Source organism: Scylla paramamosain, chromosome 2 (genome assembly GCF_035594125.1).
Source record: "Scylla paramamosain isolate STU-SP2022 chromosome 2, ASM3559412v1, whole genome shotgun sequence".
NCBI classification, from domain to species: domain Eukaryota; kingdom Metazoa; phylum Arthropoda; class Malacostraca; order Decapoda; family Portunidae; genus Scylla; species Scylla paramamosain.
This window is the reverse complement of record NC_087152.1, coordinates 7507501-7530000: the sequence shown is the minus strand read 5'-3', so window position 1 is coordinate 7530000 and position 22500 is coordinate 7507501. Positions and strand designations below refer to the sequence as shown.

The 22500-nt window shown below is 43.5% G+C and overlaps 1 protein-coding gene across 1 annotated transcript in view; it reads left to right on the top strand.

The window, feature by feature from the left end:
- Positions 1-11866: 11866 nt before the first annotated feature.
- Positions 11867-22500, top strand: part of LOC135109468 (lactosylceramide 4-alpha-galactosyltransferase-like) — a 21732-nt gene continuing 11098 nt past the window's right edge. The window contains exons 1-4 of the mRNA XM_064020850.1: positions 11867-13007; positions 13546-13724; positions 16823-16995; positions 21496-21741. Coding sequence (XP_063876920.1) covers positions 12968-13007; positions 13546-13724; positions 16823-16995; positions 21496-21741 — 638 coding nt within the window. The 5' untranslated portion in view covers positions 11867-12967. The remainder of the gene's footprint in view (positions 13008-13545; positions 13725-16822; positions 16996-21495; positions 21742-22500) is intronic.

Genomic DNA, 22500 nt, shown 5'->3' with positions numbered 1-22500 from the left:
AGTAGGATCAGGACAAGGCTGCAGTGGGTACGGCGCAGAATGGAGAAGCAGTTGGAGGCGCTGGCTGCCCTGCTAGCGCGACAGTCGGAGCAGAGTCAGGCTCTGCTAGCGCGACAGTCGGAGCAGAGTCAGGCTCGCGAGGAGCGTTTAACCCAGCTGCTGGAGAGAGTGGGGACACAAGCTCCCAGTCGCACCACGGCGAGCAATGAAGGCGAAACCACAGCCCGCAGCACGTCTACCCAGGGCGCGAGGTTCCCGACGTCCGCCACCATCATTCCTCACTTAACGGCGTCAGCATCTTTACGTGAGTTCGACACGTGGCGCCATAAGTTTGAAGGATACGTAACCCTCGCCAGGATAGACTGTCTCTCCCTGGCTGAGCAGAGGGCGGCACTCGCTGCTGTCCTAGACGACGAGTGGACCCGTACACTTCGCTACGGGATAAGCTTACCGAGAGACGCGGAGTTAAGAACCATCCTCGATGCAATGTGTGAGTACCTGCGAAGCCAGCGCAACATCATCATGGATAGAAGAGACTTCTACTCCCGCGTGCAAGAAACGCAAGAAGGTTTTGACGACTTTTTATGTGCTGTAAAGGAAATCGCCAATTTCTGTGACTTTTGCGACCAGTGCATAAACCATCAGCTGCGTGACAGAATTGTCGTTGGGACACGAGACGAAGTGGCTCTGAAACGCATGCTGGAAAACAAGAAACTCACCCTTGAAAACGCCATAGATATTTGCAGAGCATCGGAGAGCGCTAACCAGTGTAGTGCAGTACTAAGGGGCGGCTCTCACTCTTCGAGCCATGGTGTGAACGCTGTCTCGAACTACAGGAAGGGCAGTTTCGGGGGCTCAAGCCCCACGGGCTGTTATCGTTGTGGCAAAGATTGTCGCAGTGACAAAAGGGGATGCCAGGCAATAGATAAAGTGTGTCGTAACTGCGGGAAAAGAGGGCATTTTGCGAGTGTATGTCAGCAGACAGTGAGGAAACGACGAGGAGCTTCGAGGAGTTCCTCAACTGTCTCTCCTCATCGCGGTGCAGGCCCGAGGCGGGGAGCCAGTGCCAGTGTATACCAGCTCTTATCAGGCGTATACACAAAGACGGTGACGGCACGACCTGCGCCCCAGGTGCTCATTACCGCCACACATCCCGCTGGAAGAGACAAGATTACGTGGACTCCTGACTCTGGGGCCGAAACGACCGTTATTGGCCTCGACACGGCAACACTCCTTGGAATCCCGCCCTCCAGCTTGGCGCCCGCTGATGGTGATGGACTTTATGCTGCCGGTAATCACCCCCTCACCTGTGTAGGAACTTTCTCGTCGCACTTGCAACTGGGCGACAGGGAAGCTGAGACTGTTGTGAGCGTGGTGAAGGAGGTGAAGGGGGCGCTGCTTAGCTGGTACGATTCCATCGCTCTCGGAATCCTCCCCGAAGATTTTCCGGCTCAAATCCGACCGCTACGCAGGGAAGAACAGCACACCGGCAACAGCTCCATCAAGTACCCGACCGCCTCGCAGCCACCTCTATCTACGCCCACAGAAGTGATCAGCTGGCCTCATTCCTACGACCCAACGCCACAGCAGCGTGCGGGGCACGCTGCTGCTGTGATCAAGGCCTTTCCCAGCGTCTTCGAAGCAAAGGAAGGTTTACGTGCAATGGCTGGTGGATCCATGGCCATCGAGTTGACAGACGATGCTCCAGTACAGGACCCAGTGGAGGAAGAGGATGCTGCTACTTCTGGTGACCTCGACCCTCTCCACTCAGCGGTCATCTCAGCGTTATCTGCCACCAATGAGGACGGCGTCCGCTTAGCACCACTCCAGGATCAGACTGTGGAAATGGTACGTGCCGCAGCAGCAAGAGACGGGGAGTACTGCTTGCTCAGGAACGTCATCATCGAGGGCTTCCCTGATCATTGCCACGACCTCGATCACCGCTTGCGTACGTACTGGCCGGTGCGCAGTCTGCTGGCCGTAGACGACGACCTGGTGGTTTACGGGCCGAGGCTTCTTATTCCTCACAGCCTCCGCCGAGAAACACTAGAGCGACTCCATGACAGTCATCAGGGGATGGAGCGCACCAAGCGACGGGCCCGACAAACGGTGTACTGGCCTGGTATGGACAGAGACGTTGAGAACGTCGTTTCTGGATGCTCACTATGCCGTCCACTCCTACCAAGCCAAGCCAACGAACCTCTCTGGCAGGACACGGACACACCAGCAGGGTGTTTGAGTCAGTTTCTGCAGACTACTTCCACGCAGCAGGCCGTACATACCTCGTGTATGTAGATCGCTTGTCTGGGTGGCCTCACGTGTCTGCATGCTCACGTCCAGCATCGGCTGATCAGCTCGTTCGTGTCCTTCGGGGTGTGTTCGCCGACACGGGCGTGCCTGTTCTCCTGAGGACTGACGGTGGACCGCAGTTCACTTCTTCATCGGTACGGCGCTTCCTGGCTCGATGGGGGGTGGAGCATCGTGTATCTTCACCTCATTATCCACGCTCCAATGGTCACGCCGAGGCAGCGGTCAAGTCCGTGAAGAAGCTGATCCTCACGACCACACAGCAGGGACACCTGGACGAGGATGCGTTCGCTCGCGGGTTGCTGGAACTGCGCAACACTCCGAGGGCGGAAGGGCGATCACCAGCACAAGTCCTCTTCGGTCATCCTATGAGGTCCTGTGTCCCGGCTCATCATCGCTCATACGCTCAGCAGTGGCAGCGCGCTGCTGATGAGTGCGACGCCAAGGCAGAGCGACTGAGGAAGAAAGCGAAACTTCGCCACGACGCGTCCGCCCGTACTCTTCCTCTCCTGCACCTCGGTGGCCACGTCGACGTTCAAGATCACACGACAGGCCTCTGGGATCGCCTGGGTGTCATCGTGGCTGTTGGGCGAAGGAGAGACTACCTCATCAAGATGGGCAGCGGTCGCGTGATGTGGCGTAATAGAAGACACCTACGCCCACATAGACCTCTTGCTCCCCTTCCTGTCGAGCAGCACACCGCTCATGGCGGTGCAGCGCTTCAGCATCAGGGTCACGAGGAACACCACCATCCCGGCAGCCCGGAGCATCAGGGTAACGGGGTACACCGTGGCCGAGAGCAACCAGAGCGTCGAAGCAGCCGACAGCGTAGGGAGCCGAGACGACTGCAGGTGCGGTGGCACCGTAGCACCTACGATTAGTCGTACGTGTTCATTGTACGCTGTGTTTGTTTTGTGTATATGTACCGTGTTTTCTGTACTTCAATCATTGTAACTTTGTTTCATGTGTTACGGTAGCCATAACAAAGATAAGGAATCTTCCTTATGTCTCGGGGGAGGTGTGTGGTTGTTAGCTAGTTGTGTGAACGAGTGAATGAGCGAGACTTGTGTGAGGCATGAATACGTGTATGAGTGAACGAGCTAGGCTTCAGTCATACGTGTTAAGTGGAAGTGCGCGGCCTGGCGCCGGGAGATCACCTACCTCCAGCCTTCTGTTCACACCTTCTGTGAATAAACACCTGCACTGTTACCTGCGTTTCCTGTGCCCCTGCTGGTCAAGAGTCGAACAGATAAGAAAGAAAACTCACGAGAGAAGGAAGAAAAAGATAGATGAGAGCGAGAAAGTAGAGAAAGAAGAAAAAGACAGACAAGCATAGGAAAAGAGAGAAAGGGAAATAGAAAGAAGAGATTTATTGAGTGGAGGAGAAGAGAGTGTGAAAGGGGAGAAGGAGGTCAGTGAGAGAGGAGTGATAGGAGTGAGGCGAGTGCAGCCCCCGGATGTTACCTTAACCTTGGCCAGTTGAGGACTAGGTGGAGTGTGGAGGGAGAGTGATTTGGTTCAATTCCTCCCTTGTTCATCGTCACTTTCATCCTTCCTCCCCTTCATACCCTCCTCGCTCTTTTGTAACTCTATTCTACCCCCTCCTCTCTCTCTCTCTCTCTCTCTCTCTCTCTCTCTCTCTCTCTCTCTCTCTCTCTCTCTCTCTCTCTCTCTCTCTCTCTCTCAGGTGTGCAAGCGTGTGTTTTCTTAATCTCCTTTTCTTTTTTTTACCTTCCGGTCTCTCCTTCAAGCGGATCCAACGAACCATTAAATCTTCATTAAGCTTCACTTCAAGCGTGGTTCCTCTTTCCGTAATATCCTGACTTTTTCCTCTCAAGCCTCTGCTCTTGCCCTCTTGTCCCCTAAAAGCAGCACCTGGCGCGCTTCCCTTGAATCATATCCCTCCTCTTTTCTAGTCACTGCAAAGAAAATGAATAAATAAATAAATAACACAAAAGACAAGTTTTTTTTTTTTTTAATCAAGGTCATTTTAACTCACTGCCTCTACGTGACCGTCAAGAAACAAATTGCTTCCGAGCTATGCAAGAGATTATGAGGAAGGGACATAAAATAAAGTTCTTTTCACTCAAGGAATTCACATTTTTATTATTATTATTATTATTATTATTATTATTATTATTATTATAATTATTATTATTATTATTATTATCATTATTATTTTTATTTATTTCGCAGTGTTCGTGGTTTACAGGCGGATGCATGCGCGGACGTGTATTAGTGGAGTGGATGAAAGTATTTATGATTTTTCTAGCAAACCTTTTCCCACCCGCCGAGTAAGTCCACGGCTCAATTTCTTACCACTGAGCACTTCTTTTTTTTTCGCGGAGATTCGGGTCCACACACAACTTTTCCTCCTTCCTTGGCCTTTCCACCGTGATAACTAATACTCTACTATTTTTCCCAAAGTCGTCTCTAAGTTGATTCACAGTAATGATAAGAGAACTTTGCCACATTCCAGCAATTTATTAATGTAGTCTTATAGTCAATAAGGAGTCTATAGGTATGGTGAATAATTTTTCCTATTTTATGTGACGTTACTGCTATGGTGTATGTACCCTATAAATCTGGAATTGTTCTTATATCACAACAGCATTTACTTAAACTTTCCACGTCGATATGCAACAATTCACAACACTAAAAACGATATATGAAATTTTTATAATCGTCTATAAAAAAAAAAGGAGGATTAACATTTTGCAATTTCTAGCCAGAGTAATATTTGAAGGTGGCTGTACAAAAAGAAATGTGAATAAATAAAAATGTGCCAAATAGTTGTGAAAGGTTTAATTAATAAAAAAAAAAGACCATTTCTCTAAGAGTCGATCCTTAACTTATTTATTTATATATTTTTTTTTCCTAAGAAAGGCGACTTGAGATGTATTATAAGACAATTCGTATGTAAGCATAAGTACCATGAACATGACGTGCTTACACTGGAAAAAAAAAAAATGAGATTAAAAATGTTCACTCTAAACAATAGAATTTTAAATCATGAAAGGTAGAAGAAAAACATTGACATGGAAAATTTATACCAATCCATAAAGTTTTTTTTTTTTTTTCTTCATTACTAAACTTTGGTTAAAAGTGAAATATGGTTAAAGTAAAGAACAACTGTCTACACACTGTTCTCATGAACACAAAAGAATATTAACATACACACAATGTGCCTCCTTTAAGTAAGGAACATATTTCTATTATCACATTAAAATTTTGCATTTGAAACTTTTTTTCATTTCTTTTTAAGATGCGGACCTGGAAAAAAATTACGACTAAAAGAATTCTCTCTAGATTAACGAATTTTAAATTATGAAATGTAGAAGAAAAATAATGATATAAAGAGTTTATATCAACCAGTAATTTGTGGATTTTACTTTCTAAACTTTGTTTAACAGTGAAATATGGATAAAGTTAAATACTATTATGTGCGCACTGTCCCTATGAACACAAAAGAATAGTTAGCATCCTCCAAACGTACTGAATAGGAAAGATGCTCAAATTTGGTCGCTCTGATATTACTCCCCCCTCACCCTTCTCGCTGCTTTTAATGATGGTGGTAATGGTGGAGGCCTCAGCATTGGTGGGAGCAGTGAAGGAGGAGCAGCAGCAGGAGGAGGTGGTGGTGGTGGTGGTAATGATAGGGAAATGTGGTGCTGAGGAGTGGCAGAGTTCAAAGGGAAGATGTGGGAGGATGAAGGAGACCCCGCGAGGAATATGTATGCCAAAGGGAGAGAGAGAGAGAGAGAGAGAGAGAGAGAGAGAGAGAGAGAGAGAGAGAGAGAGAGAGAGAGAGAGAGAGAGAGAGAGAGAGAGAATGATAAGAGCTTCTGGATATGTGGATGCAGTGTAAAGACAGAAGAACTTTTACTTTAATTCAATTTGCAAGTAATAGAGTCTTTCAAGTTTCAATGCCATGGAATTTTACTTTAAAACAGTTACTTTAATATGATAGAAAACAGAAGGAGAAGGAAGGATGAGGGGGAGGTGGGTGAAGAAAGAAAAACTGCAATGGAATTTTGTCGCTCCAACAATAAAGTGGTGAGCTGAGTTGCAAAACAGCGATATCTTCTCTACCAGGACAGCATGAGTCAGAATTGAGTTCCCAGTGACTACATAGAGAGCAGGGCAGAGTTCAAAGTGAAAGAAGCAGTGTCAGCAACAGCAGCAGCAGGAAGACGAGAAGGAAGAAGGAATAAAGTGAGAAAGAAGAAAACAGAGAATGCGAAAAGGAAGAGGAAGAGAAAGAGGAAAAGTAGGAAGAAGAAGAAAAAGAAGAAGAAGAAGAAGAAGAAAAAGAAGAAGAAGAAGAAGAAGATGAAGAAATAATAATAATAATAATAATAATAATAATAATAATAAGAAGAAGAAGAAGAAGAAGAAGAAGAAGAAGAAGAAGAAGAAGAAGAAGAAGAAGAAGAAGAAGAAGAAGAAGAAGAAGAAGAAGAAGAAGAAGAAGAAGAAGAAAAAGAAGAAGAAAAAAAAAGAAGAAAGAATGAAAGAAAGGAGGAAAGGAAGGAAGGAAGAAGAAGAAAGAATAAAAGAGGGAGGGGAAGCAAGGAAGAAGGAAAAGAAAGAATAAAAGAAAGAAGAAAAGAAAAAACGAGAAAAAAATTGGAGCTGTGTTAAATGAAAGAAAAAAAATATGTAAGTAACAGGGAAGACAATACTCGTACAATGGATAAATAGCAAGGACGTCCCTGAACTGTTTAAATATGTCTAGATGTCTAGTGTCTTCTGATGTGACAGGATCGGAGCTGAAGGAGAGACGTGGGGACCATTGCTTTATGACTTTTACAAAATTATTACCGTCGTTTCTGTTCAACTTAATGGAATAAAGGAATGAGGTGCTTCAGTTTTTGGATCACAATGGGAAAGTTTGGCACGAGAGATTAATGCATATAAGTAGTATGGTAGATTTTGGTCTCTTAATTCCATCTCCTATCCACATATCTACACACACACACACACACACACACACACACACACACACACACACACACAGGCAGTTGTAGTTCTTACTTTTTTATATATGTATTTTTTTTTTCATCTGCACACATAAATCATACAAAGGAAACCGATTCAGCGCCGCGTAATTAGAGTCGCCACTTGTTTGTCTCTCCTCACAACCACCACACTCTAACAAAAAGTAACACCGCTTAACTGTCTAAAGTACCACACTGCCGCACATGAAAGGGCAAAATTACATGTACTTAAGTTAATTACTTCTGAGCGCTCACAAAACCAAAAGATGTAGAGCAGCACAGGAGTTATAACAGTTTACATGTGCCGCTGGGAAAAAAAGAATACCCACAGCATTACTAATCGCATTATACTGTTACTTTTCACAGTCGAGTTTTGCGGACTCTCAGAGATTGTTATGTACGGTGATAGTGTACACGTTAAAGCTGGCAGGTGGTGTAACTTCAACCTCAGTTATGGTGTTTGTTTACGACGAGGATCAGTCTGCGCCACTAAATGAGAATCTAAGCAAACTCTAACTAACTAGTAACCGTCACTGTACCTGAACAATCATGTGTGAAACGCTTTTAGATAAGTTTGTGGGTGGGTATTCCCTCACCTTTTTCTTTAACGTTATTGATTAGTATAGACAGACAAGCACAGACAAGCACACAGCTGATCAGATACAAGACACACGTCACCCCAGCCTCCCTCCCCTCTAGAACGATGTTCGGATCAACAGCAGCCTGGTCTTAGTTCTCCTTATCCTAAACACTCTAAACACTTGAGAGAGAGACCAGAAAAGGATGCCGTTTGTGTGTGTGTGTGTGTGTGTGTGTGTGTGTGTGTGTTGTGTGTGTGTGTAAAAGCTGAAATAAAAGAGAAAAGGAGGCGTGGAGCAGTTTCTTCCCTCTCATTGCCGGAGTCTAAAAGAGTTTGCTTTTTCTCTTTTTTTTCTTCATCCTACAAATTGGGTTGCCTCGAAAAATGCGCTACTAAGGCACACTAGATCTAAAGATTTTGTGTGTACGTGTGTACGTGTGTGTGTGTGTGTGTGTGTGTGTGTGAGAGAGAGAGAGAGAGAGAGAGAGAGAGAGAGAGAGAGAGAGAGAGAGAGAGAGAGAGAGAGTTAATGATGAAAAAAAAAAAAATCTTGATTTAAAAACGAAAAAAATATGTTAATGCCAAAGAACCCTTTCACATCACAGGGATTGTATGTGGATAATAGAATTAATGTTTTATTTAGTCAGATAATAATAAAAATAAAAACTAGTGATTTCTTTGAAGTTTATATGTCAGTATTATGCTCGTAATCCTCGCGTTTTGCTTGTTTTGCTGGTCTGTTTTTCAGGTCTAGATCTTGGAAAAAAAGTAAATAAAGAATTTTAATCTCAAAAACTCTTTGATGATGTAAAAAGTTTCCCTGGTTAACATATAAATAACATGCATGTGTCAACAACCACTTTTGACTTGAAATGGACGGTGCTGCTGGTGCTACAACAACAGCAGCAGCAACAACAACAACAACAACAACCACAACAACAAACAGCACCAACAATATCATCACCGCCAGTACCACCACCACCACCACCACCACCACCACCACCACCACCGTCACCACCACCAATAACAACAACAACACAAACATCAACATCGCCACCAAAAAAATAAACACAACACAACACAACACAAACCGCCAGACCACACACTCAACCACCCACCCATAAACACACACACACACACACACACACACACACACACACACACACACACACCAACCCATCCTCCCAAGTAAGTAAGAGTGACAGGCTACATTTCTCATTACACCCCGCTACGAGAATCCTCAAGCATCGACAAGCGGCGGAACACCTGATATCTCTGAGGTTCTGGGCGGCCACTTAACAGGGACACTTCACTCCTCTGTCTGGTGCCACTCAGGGAGAATAATGGCCTTTAACTTTACCCCCTCTCAGACTGCATAATGGGACGACCTCCACCTGCCTGCCTGCCTTGCCTACCTGTCCGCCTGCCTCTGCTGTAGGGCCACTCAAGCTGATTAACGACCTGCTAGTATTACCTGCCCCTCCACTTACCTGGCTGGCCTGTGATGGATTCCTGACAGACTGTGTACTTCAGTTCTGTTAAATCTTACGGCCTTTCAATATCGAGCTTTTAATATATCTAGATTTTTATTGAGTGTAGTAGATAACATACCCATTTACTATTCACGTTACCTCTCTCTCTCTCTCTCTCTCTCTCTCTCTCTCTCTCTCTCTCTCTCTCTCTCGTCCTCCCTCTCCTCTCTCTCTCTCTCTCTCTCTCTAAATACCATGCTTCTTACTCAATACTTACACACTGCTAATCCTATTGTGTACCCTAGTCTTGACCTATCAGAGCCATCTACCCTGCTTAACCTCTCCTTTCTCTTCTGTTTCACCTAGAAATTAGAGCGAGCTTCGCTTTCACTAGTCGTGGAGAATGCGCCAGTATTCTGATTAAGAAAGAAAGGCAGTGCTGAGGAATATGCAGCAGACAGAGATTATTAGAGCGTGGGAAGGTAATCAGAGAGAGAGAGAGAGAGAGAGAGAGAGAGAGAGAGAGAGAGAGAGAGAGAGAGAGAGAGAGAGAGAGAGAGAGAGAGAGAGAGTCCTATCTTCGAGGAAAAACAATGGGAATGAAGGCAAGTCTTTCTCTCCTGACAATGGAAGACTATCTCCCTGGATTACGTTCTCATCTATTTTTTTTTTTTTTTTGTGAAAATAAAGTAACAAGCTCAAAGTTCCTCGAATCTAGGATCACATACTTATGAGCCAAGTGTGGCAACCACTGTGCCATCAAACCTCGATATGAATGAATGAATGAATGAATATACGAGTATCTATAGATAGATAAGTACAAAAATATAACTACCTCCTATTTATGGTTTATACAAATAATCATTCATTTTTTTTACTTTTATGAGTACGAGTATATAAGTGAAAACCAAAGATAATATGTTTTTCTGGTAGATTCCATCATTCACAGCTATTCAGTCTTTATATTCATCAATATATTTATTCATCATTGCTTTCCATAGTCACTCAATATGGAGTGGAGCCCCGTGTCCTCCCACGCCTGAACGACCTTAGTCATCCCAGGCATTGTTTGAGCTGTCCAGCAGGGCGGTGCCGAGTAAGGCAGTGGTGCCAACCCGGATGATCGCTAGCATGGAATAGCGCAACATTTCCTTTATTATTTTCTTTATTTGCAGAACATTTTTGATAATCACGCAGTAGGACTTGATTTGTAACCAACACTTCTGAGTGAGAAAATGTGATGGAACGGGCAGCTCTAGTCTCAGAAAGAGAGAGAGAGAGAGAGAGAGAGAGAGAGAGAGAGAGAGAGAGAGAGAGAGAGAGAGAGAGAGAGAGAGAGAGAGAGAGAGAGAGAGAGAGAGAGAGAGAGAGAGAGAGAGAGAGAGAGAGAGAGAGAGAGAGAGAGAGAGAGAGAGAGGGAGAGGGAGAAAGAGAGAGCATGCAGGCATACAAACAGACAGGCACACAATGAACAACAAACCGCCTCGGAAGGTTACAAATTCCTGAAAATAACAGCCATCCAGAAAATCTACCAGCATTTTTCCTAGAAAACATGCGGCGTGGTCTTCTTAATGCTGCTGTGTCTCGCATTCAGCATTCCTCTTTGTCCTACTTAACCCATGCAACAAAGGTGCTTCGTGGATGGATACAAAGCCCGCAGACATAATACAACTAAGAGGAGAAGGAAATATCAAAGTGCGTGTGTGAATGAGAAGTTTTGCAGACTGAATCTCCGCTCACACAGTTTTCCATCCTCATCATCCAAGTTTACGCGAAAGGACGTATAAAGAAGGTAATATCACGGAAGCGTAGAAAAATATGGACGCAAAATGTGTACGGACCACTTAAGATGAATTCCTGTTTCCAGCAACTTGAATATCTCGGAGCTAAGTAGTATTGTTGTAATTACATCTAATGAAAGTTATTAGAAAAGGAGGCAGCTAAAGCGTTTGTCTTCTTTCTCATACGCCTCAAACGAAGGAAAAACAAATTCAGATGGTAAATTACTGGCATATGGGTATTTAGTACAGCTTTTTACACAGCACAGCACCAAAACTTTCCTACTTAGAGATATGAGAATATATCGTATCGTGTACATTCTTCCTTGCGGCAGTTTCCATTATACATTAGATGCTATCTACTCTGATTTCGTTTATATATTTACGAACACGCTCTTATACATCCACCAAGCCTTATGGGACATGCACCGTCCGTGACTAAAATGAGCTTCCTTAATGCATTTTAAGTTACGGCACAAAAGACTCATTCCCGCAACAGATACACGTTCACTTCTCACCACAGCGCCTTAGTACTAACAAAGTTCACCCTCCTCCATACACACTCCAGTCATCCAAACATAGGTGTGCCATTCAATTGCTGGCATATCAAACTCGCGAATCTTTAAATAAAACCAAGTAAAGTTAGAACATAAGTACACGTCACTATGGCAACACAGTATCAGCGGTGATAAGAGTGATAAGCAGCTGAGGCGGCACTAGTCACTCGTTCTGACAGTCAGTTACTATACGGGTGAAGGAAGAGGGCACTGTGTTATTAATTTCAAGACAGACAAGAGATTTTTTTTTTATTGTGTCACCAGCATTGAAGGGGACGCCGAGTCCTTTCATACCTGAGTAGGGACGCAACATGTTTGGCGAGGTGACCAGGTAACCATCGATCGGCCAGAGGCAACAGAAAGAGTCCCAGCGCGGGAGTGTATGGGGACATGAGTGGTAGTTATCGAGACAGGCACACACGCACAGGAGGGGACCGGTTTTTTTTTATTTGGCAGTATAGTGTTTTGGGAATCGCGTGCCTGTTATCTCTGGGCGGGGAAAATTCAGTGTGTCAGAACATCACGGAAAGCAAGGAAGTGGCAGAGGAGGTCTTAAAGAATGAAGACGAATGAAAATAACATAGGGAGTACAACCGAATTTGCAGTGTCCGAAGAGTGGGAGTGTGAAGAGAAGTACAGACAACTGAAACACAGAAAAGTGAGGGCAGTGAAAACAAAGCACATGATGGCAGAGTTGGTTTTTAAAGAACGAACACGAATAAACAATAATATACTGTAGATTTTATAGTGTCAATGAGTGGCAGTGTAAACAAAATATAGACAATTAAAACAGAAAACGGATGGGAACTGAAAACAGAGCGACGACGTTGAGAATACCGAATAGCTGAGCATAATCATGAAAAATCTTAGCAATACAGAGCTGTGGAATACCTAAGTGAGAAGCCATTATCATTAGTGAGGAGAAATAAGCAAGTGTAAAGTGTACAATGGATTAAATGAAGTGTAGTGAAGATAACTAAAAGGAACAAACGTGCTACAAAGAATTTTCCAACTAGACTGCTACTACTATTACTATTACCACCACCACCACCACCACCACTAACACCCCCTTCCACCACCACCACCATCACACCCTTCCGGAAACCAACCCAGAAAGAGTGTCAACAGAACAATACTCAACTGAGGAAGAAAAAAAAAAAAAAAGATAAGGTTCTAAGATAACAAGGAAAGATTCGCTTGACTGAAGAAGAATGACGAGACGCAAGGAGAAGATCATGATGGTGATGATAGGGATCGTGGTGATGACAGCTCTATGGATGGCGGTGGTATGGTATCGCCTGCCACTAAACCTGGTAAGAGAGTGCGAGATAAGGAATAGGAGGAGGAGGAGGAGGAGGAGGAGGAGGAAATTAAACAAAAAAATGTGTAAGGAACCAAAGGGAATGAAACTGAATAAGTGTTAATAAGAGGGGCGTGTTAAAAGAAAGCGAATGAATGAGAGCGAAGGCAAAAAGGGAAGGAATAAAATTAAAGAAATACGTAAAATATCAGTCATTATAAAAGGGATTAAGATGGAAATAAACTTCGATGAAAGAGATCCGCCAAAAAGAAGAAAAAAAAAATAAGCTTAGTGCTTCAGAACTTGAGAGAGAGAGAGAGAGAGAGAGAGAGAGAGAGGAGAGAGGAGAGGAGAGAGAGAGGAGAGAGAGAGAGAGAGAGTGAGAGAGAGAGGAGAGAGAGAGAGGGAGAGAGAGAGAAAGAAAGAGAGAGAGAGGCGGGACATAAAACTATAAGAGAAGCTGTAACAAGCCATCTGGTCTGCACGTGGCAGCTCAAGATCATAAACTTTTAATTACTACCAACTCACTACCTCTCTTTTTTCCCCGCCAGGCACCGATCGCTGCACCCCACCCCGATCATACTGCAGACGAAGGAGCCAGCTGAGGGTAGTATCATGCTCCTGGAGGGCTACGGGGGCGAAAGACTCACCTACAGGATGTTTTGTGCTGTGGAATCTGCCGCGAGGAAATCACCCACAACTACCAGTGTATCTGCTTATGACCTCCACTGTAAGTAGTGTGTGGAAGCTTGCCAATTGGTACAAGTTCCCTAATTACCAATCACTCTGAGACATCTTTACTTGTTCTACAGCCACATCCAATATTTCAACTGGCTTTTCATGGCTAACTTCCTTGGAGATGCTTATAAAGACTTTACCCATTGCTTCTGATGCTGCTGTTTCGTGTTGCAGTGAAAGGGGGAAGGAGGAATTAAGAACATAAGGGAAGACGTGTATATCTACCCCACTTTCTATTCCCAATTAAGTGTGTGCGTAAGGATGAATAATGGTTTGACTTAAGGGAGGGAGGACCTAAGAACATAAGAACATAAGAACATAAGAAATAAGGGAAGCTGCAAGAAGCGAACAGGCTTACACGTGGCAGTCCCTGTATGAAACACTCCTACCTATTTCCATCTGTTATCCCCATCCATAAACTTGTCTAATCTTCTCTTAAAGCTCTCTAGTGTCCTGGCACTAACTACATGATTACTGAGTCCGTTCCACTCATCTACCACTCTATTTGAGAACCAATTTTTTCCTATCTCCTTCCTAAACCTAAATTTTTCAAGCTTGAACCCGTTATTTCTTGTTCTAACCTTGGTTGCTGATCCTAAGAATTTTGCTTACATCTCCCTTGTTATAACCCTTATACCACTTAAAAGACTTCTATCAGGGTCCCCTCTTAACCTACGTCTCTCTAGAGAATGTAAATTTAACCGCTTCAACCTCGCTTCGTAAGGAATACTCCTCATCCCCTGAATCCTTTTAGTCATTCTCCTCTGTACTGATTCTAATAGACCTATATCTTTCCTGTAATGTGGGGGACCAGAACTGCACAGCGTAGTCTAGATGAGGTCTGACCAGCGCCAAGTATAACTTTAATATTACTTCCGGCCTTCTACTTTTAACACTCCTAAAAATGAATCCTAGTACCCTATTTGCCTTGTTTCTGGCTTCTATGCATTGTTTCCCTAGACGGAGTTCAGAGCTAACTATAACTCCTAAATCTTTCTCGTACCCTGTACCTACCAGAGTTTGGGTGTTTAATAAGGAGAGACATGCTTGCTTACACCCGCTATTTGTTCCTATTTAAGTAGTGTGTGTGTGTGTGTGTGTGTGTGTGTGTGTGTGTGTGTGTGTGTGTGTGTGTGTGTGTGTTGTGTGTGTGTGTGTGGTGTGTGTGTGTGTGTGTAAGAATGGACTGGGATCAATTTAAGGGAGAAAGAACACAAGGACATATGAGAAACTGCAATAGAGCTATACGTGGCAATCCCTAAGTTAAACAAATATGCCTATACCCGCTGTCTACTCCACTTTACGTTATGTGTGTGTGTGTGTGTGTGTGTGTGTGTGAGAATGTGTGTGTGAGAGAATGTGTGAGAGAGAGAGAGAGAGAGAGAGAGAGAGAGAGAGAGAGAGAGAGAGAGAGAGAGAGAGAGAGAGAGAGAGTATGTTGTGTGTGTGTGTGTGTGTGTGTGCTTTCTTACTACACATCCTCTTTTCCTTCCCCCTTCACTTCCTCCCTCCCTCCCTCCCTCTCTCCCTCCATTGCCTTATCTCCGTTTGCATCCGCTGCTTCGTCCATTCCCTCCACGTCTTCCTTTCCTCAAACCATGGTACACTTCCCTGCACATGTTCCTGCCCTGCACTCCCTTCCTTTCCTTCATTTCCCTCCGCCTTGAAGATTAACACACAAGACCTTATCACCACCGGGAGGAACATATGAAGGCAGCGTGTTTTAATTTACTCTCATCTACAATGTGTGCTTGATTCTTTCCTGCTGGTGGTGAGAACGATTCGGGAAATACTGAAATAGAACAGATAACAAGAGCTGAGACTTAAAAAAATCAGTTTACCGGTGTTTTATCTCGTCACTTCCCACTCGACATACGTACATACTTTGAACACACTTGTATGTAAAGGGAACGCCTAAAAACTCACTCCCAAGAGCAACCACATTAATAGTCGCGGTCAGAACACTGATACAGGATTCAGCGCGTTGAATCTCGCTAATGTGGCCTCAGAAACACCTAGAGGAAGAGGTTCATGCGTATAAAATAGTTCTATCTTGCCTAGAGCGAACGCATACATCAGAATTTAACTGCCACAACACTCCGGTCCTATACATAATGCTTAGAGCACTTTTACCTCACGAGTGCGCCTTTATAATAAATACAGGACTCGCATCTCACGCGTTCATAGAAGAGAGTACTGGGTGAGGTTTTCCAGGTGTAATAAGAATTTTATGTAACAGTGAGTGAGTAGGTGAGAGAGAGAGAGAGAGAGAGAGAGAGAGAGAGAGAGAGAGAGAGAGAGAGAGAGAGAGAGAGAGAGAGAGAGAGAGAGAGAGAGAGAGAGAGAGAGAGAGAGAGATGATGGAAGATAAGATAGGCTTACTTAAAAAATTAGTCAATTCCCAACTTCTACTCGTACAACAACTACCATTAGTGCTACTACTACTACTACTACTACTACTACTGATGCTCCTACTGTTAACAGCAACAACAACGATAATAATGATAATAATAATAATAATAATAATAATAATAATAATAATAATAATAATAATAATAATAATAATAATAATAATAATAATAATAGTAATAATTTGAATTATGATTGTCAATAGTAGTAACAGTAGCAGTACTAGCAATAGTAATAATAGCAGCAACAAAGTAGTACCGTTAGTGCTGAAGCAGCCGTACAAAGAGATCGAACTGTTATTGTTTCATGAAATCGATGGTCGTAGTAGTAGTAGTAGCAGTAGTAGTAGTAGTAGTAGCAGTAGCAGCATCAGCAGCAGCAGCAGCAGCAGCAGCAGCAGCAGCAATAGTAGTAATAGTACTTAACTGACTGATTTAAAAAAAAAAAGGAAGGTACCGCAACATCGCAGTCATATCGCGCCGCAGTGTTGGCAGTGAAAAAAATAACAGTTTTAGTAGCAGCAGAGTTAGTCACGAACCTACTATACAAAGACGCAGAACAGTAATTGTATCATGAAATCGATGCTCGTGTTTGGTAGGAGGAGGAGACCGATTGACTGACTGGTGGGGCTTGCATTGCGCACCTCTATTCACTCGCATCACACCTCCCCCTTCCTCCCAGATAGTGGACGACTCCTCACTCCTGCGCAGCCTCACGGATTCGCTCGGCAACCTTCATGTGGCACACCTCGACACGGCGCGCCTCTTCAAGGACACGCCCCTCGAGGCATGGCACGCCCGCAGAGCCTGGGAGGAGAGCAAGTGGCCCACTTCTCACTACAATGACGCCCTCAGGTTTATTACCCCTCCCGGGAGGGGAGAGAGAGAGAGAGAGAGAGAGAGAGAGAGAGAGAGAGAGAGAGAGAGAGAGAGAGAACTATCTATTTATCCATACATCTATTTATTTATCTATACATCTATCGAACTATCTATCTATCTCTCTCTGTGTGTGTGTGTGTGTGTGTGTGTGTGTGTGTGTGTGTGTGTGTGTGTGTGTGTGTGTGTGTGTGTGTGTGTGTGCGCACGCGCGTACGTGCGTTCGTGCGTGCGTGCGTGCGTGCGTGCGCGTGTGTGTGTGTGTGTGTGTGTGTGTGTGTGTGTGTGTGTGTGTGTGTGTGTGTGTGTGTGTGTGTGTGTGTGTGTGTGTGTGTGTGTGTGTGAATTAAGCTTGTACCGTTCCCAATGTTATGCTCAATTTCTACTTCACAGTTAGTGCTTTTATGGGGCCATAATTCCTCACGTGACAATAGTGGGTCGATATCACATTTCGTACCAATTCAGGCAATATTCACGTGTCCTTTACAACAATGAAAAGGTTAAAAATGACGACGCCTTGCCTACTAGTGCAACCTCGATTTGCCGCTGAGAGTAAGGTTCTGTCTTTCCAGTGTAATGTTTCCGTTTCCTTGGTATAGTGGCCAGGTAGGGAATGTACCTGTTAATAAAGTTAATGAACACAGTAATCCAGGAAGTGAAGCAAAGGTTACTCCCGCCATTGAAGGTAAAAAAAAAATACTACAAAGACGAGGAAACGTCAGCTGCTCCTCATATTTCGACGGAGGCACTTCTGAGAGCGATATCATGAAAATCAAAACCGAAGTGTTTGTTTGTAAGGCTGCCTGCTCATACACCGTCTAGTAGGGCTATGATTCATGGTCCTCCTGCGAAACAAATACACAGGAAATACTTTGAAGTTCACGGCTCTTTCTCAATCTACCAGGAAATCACAACATTCGCCACATTTGAAAAGCTCCGGAGTCGCGAAAACACCAACACCTAATGAAGATATTTAATCGAGAGAACATCAGCAATGGAACGTTCACGTCATTGCAAGGAAAAAAGCACCGAACCACTATCCCACTCAGTCCGTGAATGCTAAGAGACGAGAGAATGTAAACACTAAATCAAAATAGTGTAAATCTAACGGACAGATCTTAACGCCCTGACAGTCACCAGGAGAATGTGTGCTAACCTTTTGACTCCTGTTGTGGCTTCCCCTCAAGCTCGATGAAGTTGTCTGTTGCAGCTTTAGAAGTAATTTTGAAAGATACGTAATTTTAACTGGTGCTATGGCTTTCCGACAAGCTTAATGTAATGGTGTGATGCAAGTTCATAATTAATTTTGAAAGACACGTACATACGACTAACAAAAAAAAAGTTCGCGTGGGTTTAAAATTGCAGTCTGCAGTCTCATTTTCGTTCACTCTAGAGTTATTCAAATTAAGTAACGAGTTTAAATGCATTAAGGTTAAATAGATTAAGAAGCAGTGGAACATTTGCTCTTCACTTCACTATATGTCTATCTGTCTATCTATCTGCCTAGAACGCCACAGACAGACGCGCTGTACCAGAGGCATCAATTGTAATGCAAACTTCAGTATCGTTATCGATTTATGTGTATCGTGTGTGTGTGTGTGTGTGTGTGTGTGTGTGTGTGTGTGTGTGTGTGAGTACTCCACCAGTACGGTATTGAGTGTCATGAGCAGGACGCGTGACTGCCAGCTGTACCTTCCCGGAAAGCATTCACAGCTACACCCCGATCTATGGCTGAGGCTGAGACCCTTCACACACCACGCACCCATCCTCTGAGCCAGGAGGGACACAGTTGGTGCTCGCTCGTCAGTGAAAGGTTCTTTTAGTCGTGAGAGCCAAACTGGGCCCTTCAGGTGATAGGTTGGTAATAATAATGATAACAGGTGGAGGTCAAGAGGGAGACACAGGTGCTTTGAGGAGAGTTTATATTCCCAACTAGTTTCGCTCTTGGCTTCATGGCGGAACTGAAGAAGCCAGGGGGCGGGGAAGGAGGCGAAACTAGTCTGGAATAAACTCGCCGGATAGAGCCTGAGTGTCTCTCTTGACCACTATCCCAGGTAATAATAAAATAAAATAAATAAATGAATAGATAATGTTAATAATAATAATAATAATAATAATGATAATAATAATGATAATAATGATAATAATAATAATAATAATAATAATAATAATAATAATAATAATAATAATAATAATAATAATAATAATAATAATAATAATAATGGGAAAGAAGAAGAAGAAGAAGAAGAAGATGAAGAAGAAGAAAAGAGCAAGAAAAGTAAGAAACAACATCAACAACAACAACAGCAACAACAACAACAACAACAACAACAACAACAACAACAACAACAACAACAACACAGACAAGAACCGTTTTGCTGAAGAAAATTTCAGCGAACCGGCTAAAAATATGCACTGAAAATAGAATGAAAAAAAAAAAAAAAAAAAACATGAATATTCTACTCACAGATTGCACACTATAAACTTTAGTCCACATTACAACCCTTGCCTACGAAAGGGATGTATGTACGCACGTATATGTATGAGTATTTTCTTCACGGAATCAGCAGTCAATTCTGGGGAGGAAGTGACTGAGTGGGGGTGACAGTTTAATGGTGGAGGGAGGGTTGAATGGTTACTGGTCAAGGGGAGGGTTGGGGAGTGGGGTTGGCAATGATGTTTACAATGGTAGGAACTGGATTGTATTTGTACCCGTCTTTGGCTCCGAGTCGGCTGAGGATGTTCATGTGTCAGGCTGGGGTAGTGAGTGAGTGGGTAACAGCGAGGGAAGGAGTGAACAGGTAGGCGGTTTTGTCTGCCAGGTAAAGGCTGAGATCAGTTTTTTTATTTATTTATTTATTTTTTTTTTTTATTGTTTTGTGATAAATGTTGGTGTTGGATGGCGGGGAGGGAAGACGGGAGAAAAGTGTGTGTGTGTGTGTGTGTGTGTGTGTGTGTGTGTGTGTGTGTGTGTGTGTGTGTGTGTGTGTGTGTGTGTGTGTGTGTGTGTGTGTGTGTGTGTGATGGACTTCGTGTGTTATAACGGAAAACAATCTCCCCACCCTTTGCCCATCCCGCCAGTACTACCTTTTCCAACAAAATTTTTGCAGGAGAGAAGTTTTTTTTTTTTTCTACACTGTCACTTTTTCTCTCCAAAGCTAATTTTCAAGCAATACTCTAACCTACAGTTTTTCTTTCAAAATAATATCCTTGGCAATAACAACGATTTCCTGCCCCTCTATTGCGACACTCACGCATGAACGGCATTTCAATTTTTTCCTCAAATTGATACAACACCGCACCGGCAGCGTTCTTTCATCCGTGTTTTATTTAAGTTCAGGTATTTTAAATGCATGGAAAGAAAAATTATATCACATAATATTTGCATCCTGACATTCTTATGCAAAGGTATTTTCATACTTTACTGTATATGTACATACATAATAGTCACTGATATATGTAGTATCTAATTATCTAAAGGAAGGCAAACAGGTTATTAGTGAACCGCTAGTTACTGTCTTTAGGAAATCACTAGATTAAGGAGAGGTACCGGTAATGTGGAGGCAAGCGTACGTAGTACCCATCTTTAAGAAAGGAAATAAAACGTTAACGTCTAATCATAGACCTGTCAGTAATCGCGAGGAATTTTAGGGATCATTTAGAGAGGCATAACAAATTAGTCACAGCATGGCTTCACGAAGGGAAAGTCTTGTCTTACGAACTTGTTGAGTTTTTAAAGTAAAGTTTACGAGGCGGCAGATAATGGTTATAGTTATGACATCCTGGTAAAGCGTTCGACAAGGTACCCCATCAGAAGCTCTTAAAGGTTATGGTGCACGGGATAGATGGGAGTGTGTTAGGCTGGGTAAGGTCGTGGTTACGAGACAGGCGACAGAGTTGTAATAAACGGCACTAAATCCGAGTGGGATGCCACAGGGATCAGTTTTATAAATATTTTTTAAATATATATTTAATGATTTAGATGGTGGGAATAGTAGCAATATTAGTAAATTTGCGGATGATACGAAGATAAGTAGAATAATTAGGTCAGATTCGCATGTCATCACCTTACAGACAAACTTAGATAGGATGAACGAATGGATAGACAAATGGGAAATGCAGTTCAGCATTAAAAAATGCAAAGTACTCAGCGTAGGTAGAAGAAAACCACACATTAGATACAAAATAAAGAACCAAGTTCTGATAAGTTCAAAGAACGTCTTGCAATTTCTACCCGCGAAATATGAGGAATACATTTCATAAAACGCTTTTTGTTACTTTTTTTCCCGCCAGGTGGCTGCTATTGTGGAAGGAGCCAAACACACTTAAAAACAATAATTAAAAATACGCGCCTTGCTACATCTACTCACGAAATACAAGAAATGAACTTCATAACACGCGAAATACAAAAAATACATTTAACAAACACACTTCATAACACGCTTTTGCTCCTTTTCTTTTTTTTCCCCCTCTCTCTAGGTGGCTGCTACTGTGGCGATACGGCGGCATCTACTTAGACATGGACGTTGTGGTGACGCGGTCCCTCTCTGCCCTCCCAAACTGCACTGGTTTGGAATCGGATCAGTGGGCAGCGGCTGGGGTTCTCAAGTTCTCCCCGTCCCACCCTTTGATTTACAGCTGCCTCACCTACTTTGCACAACACTTCGACGGGCAGGTGTGGGGGGCGAATGGACCTGAACTAATGACGCAGGTTCTGAAAGACAGGTAAGAATTGCAAGTATGTGTGTTTGTGTGTTTCATCTAAGGTTCTTTACTGGTCACCCAATCCAGCGTAGAGTTTTATAGCGACAAAGAATTGGTAGGACAGTGACCACTCACACACACCACACACCGAGACAGCGAGGTCACGGCCAGTCTGTGTGGGGAGGTGTGTTACAGGAAGGAAGAAGGCGTGGAAGGAGTGTTAGAGAGAGACAGGGAAAAAAAAAAAAGACACATGGGGGGTGTATTAGAGGAAAGAGAATGCGTTAGAGGTGTGTTAGAGAGAGGGGGAAAAGGGGGTATGGGGGGGTGTTACAGGAAAGAGGAAGGCATAGGAGAAATGTTACAGAAAAGAGGAAAGCGTGGTAGATGTGTTACAAGAAAGAGAAAGTCTCTCTCTCTCTCTCTCTCTCTCTCTCTCTCTCTCTCTCTCTCTCTCTCTCTCTCTCTCTCTCTCTCTCTCTCTCTCTCTCTGTCAATTAGTCTCAGTCAAGGAAGCGATAACAAACACCAAAGTCTACGTGTCACCATCCGTTATTCCCTCTTTTCTTCACATCTTTAATCGTTCCTCATTTTCTTCCCCACGATCTTTTAACTTCCTTCAAACTTATCGACATTTAGCGCAGTGACAAATAATTTAAGAAAAGAAAAAACAGTAAAACATGATTATTCTGGCGCTCTTCTGCTATTTCTTTTTTTCTTTTTTTTTTGGCACGTTGCTTTCCTCATACCTCGATGTGTGTGTGTGTGTGTGTGTGTGTG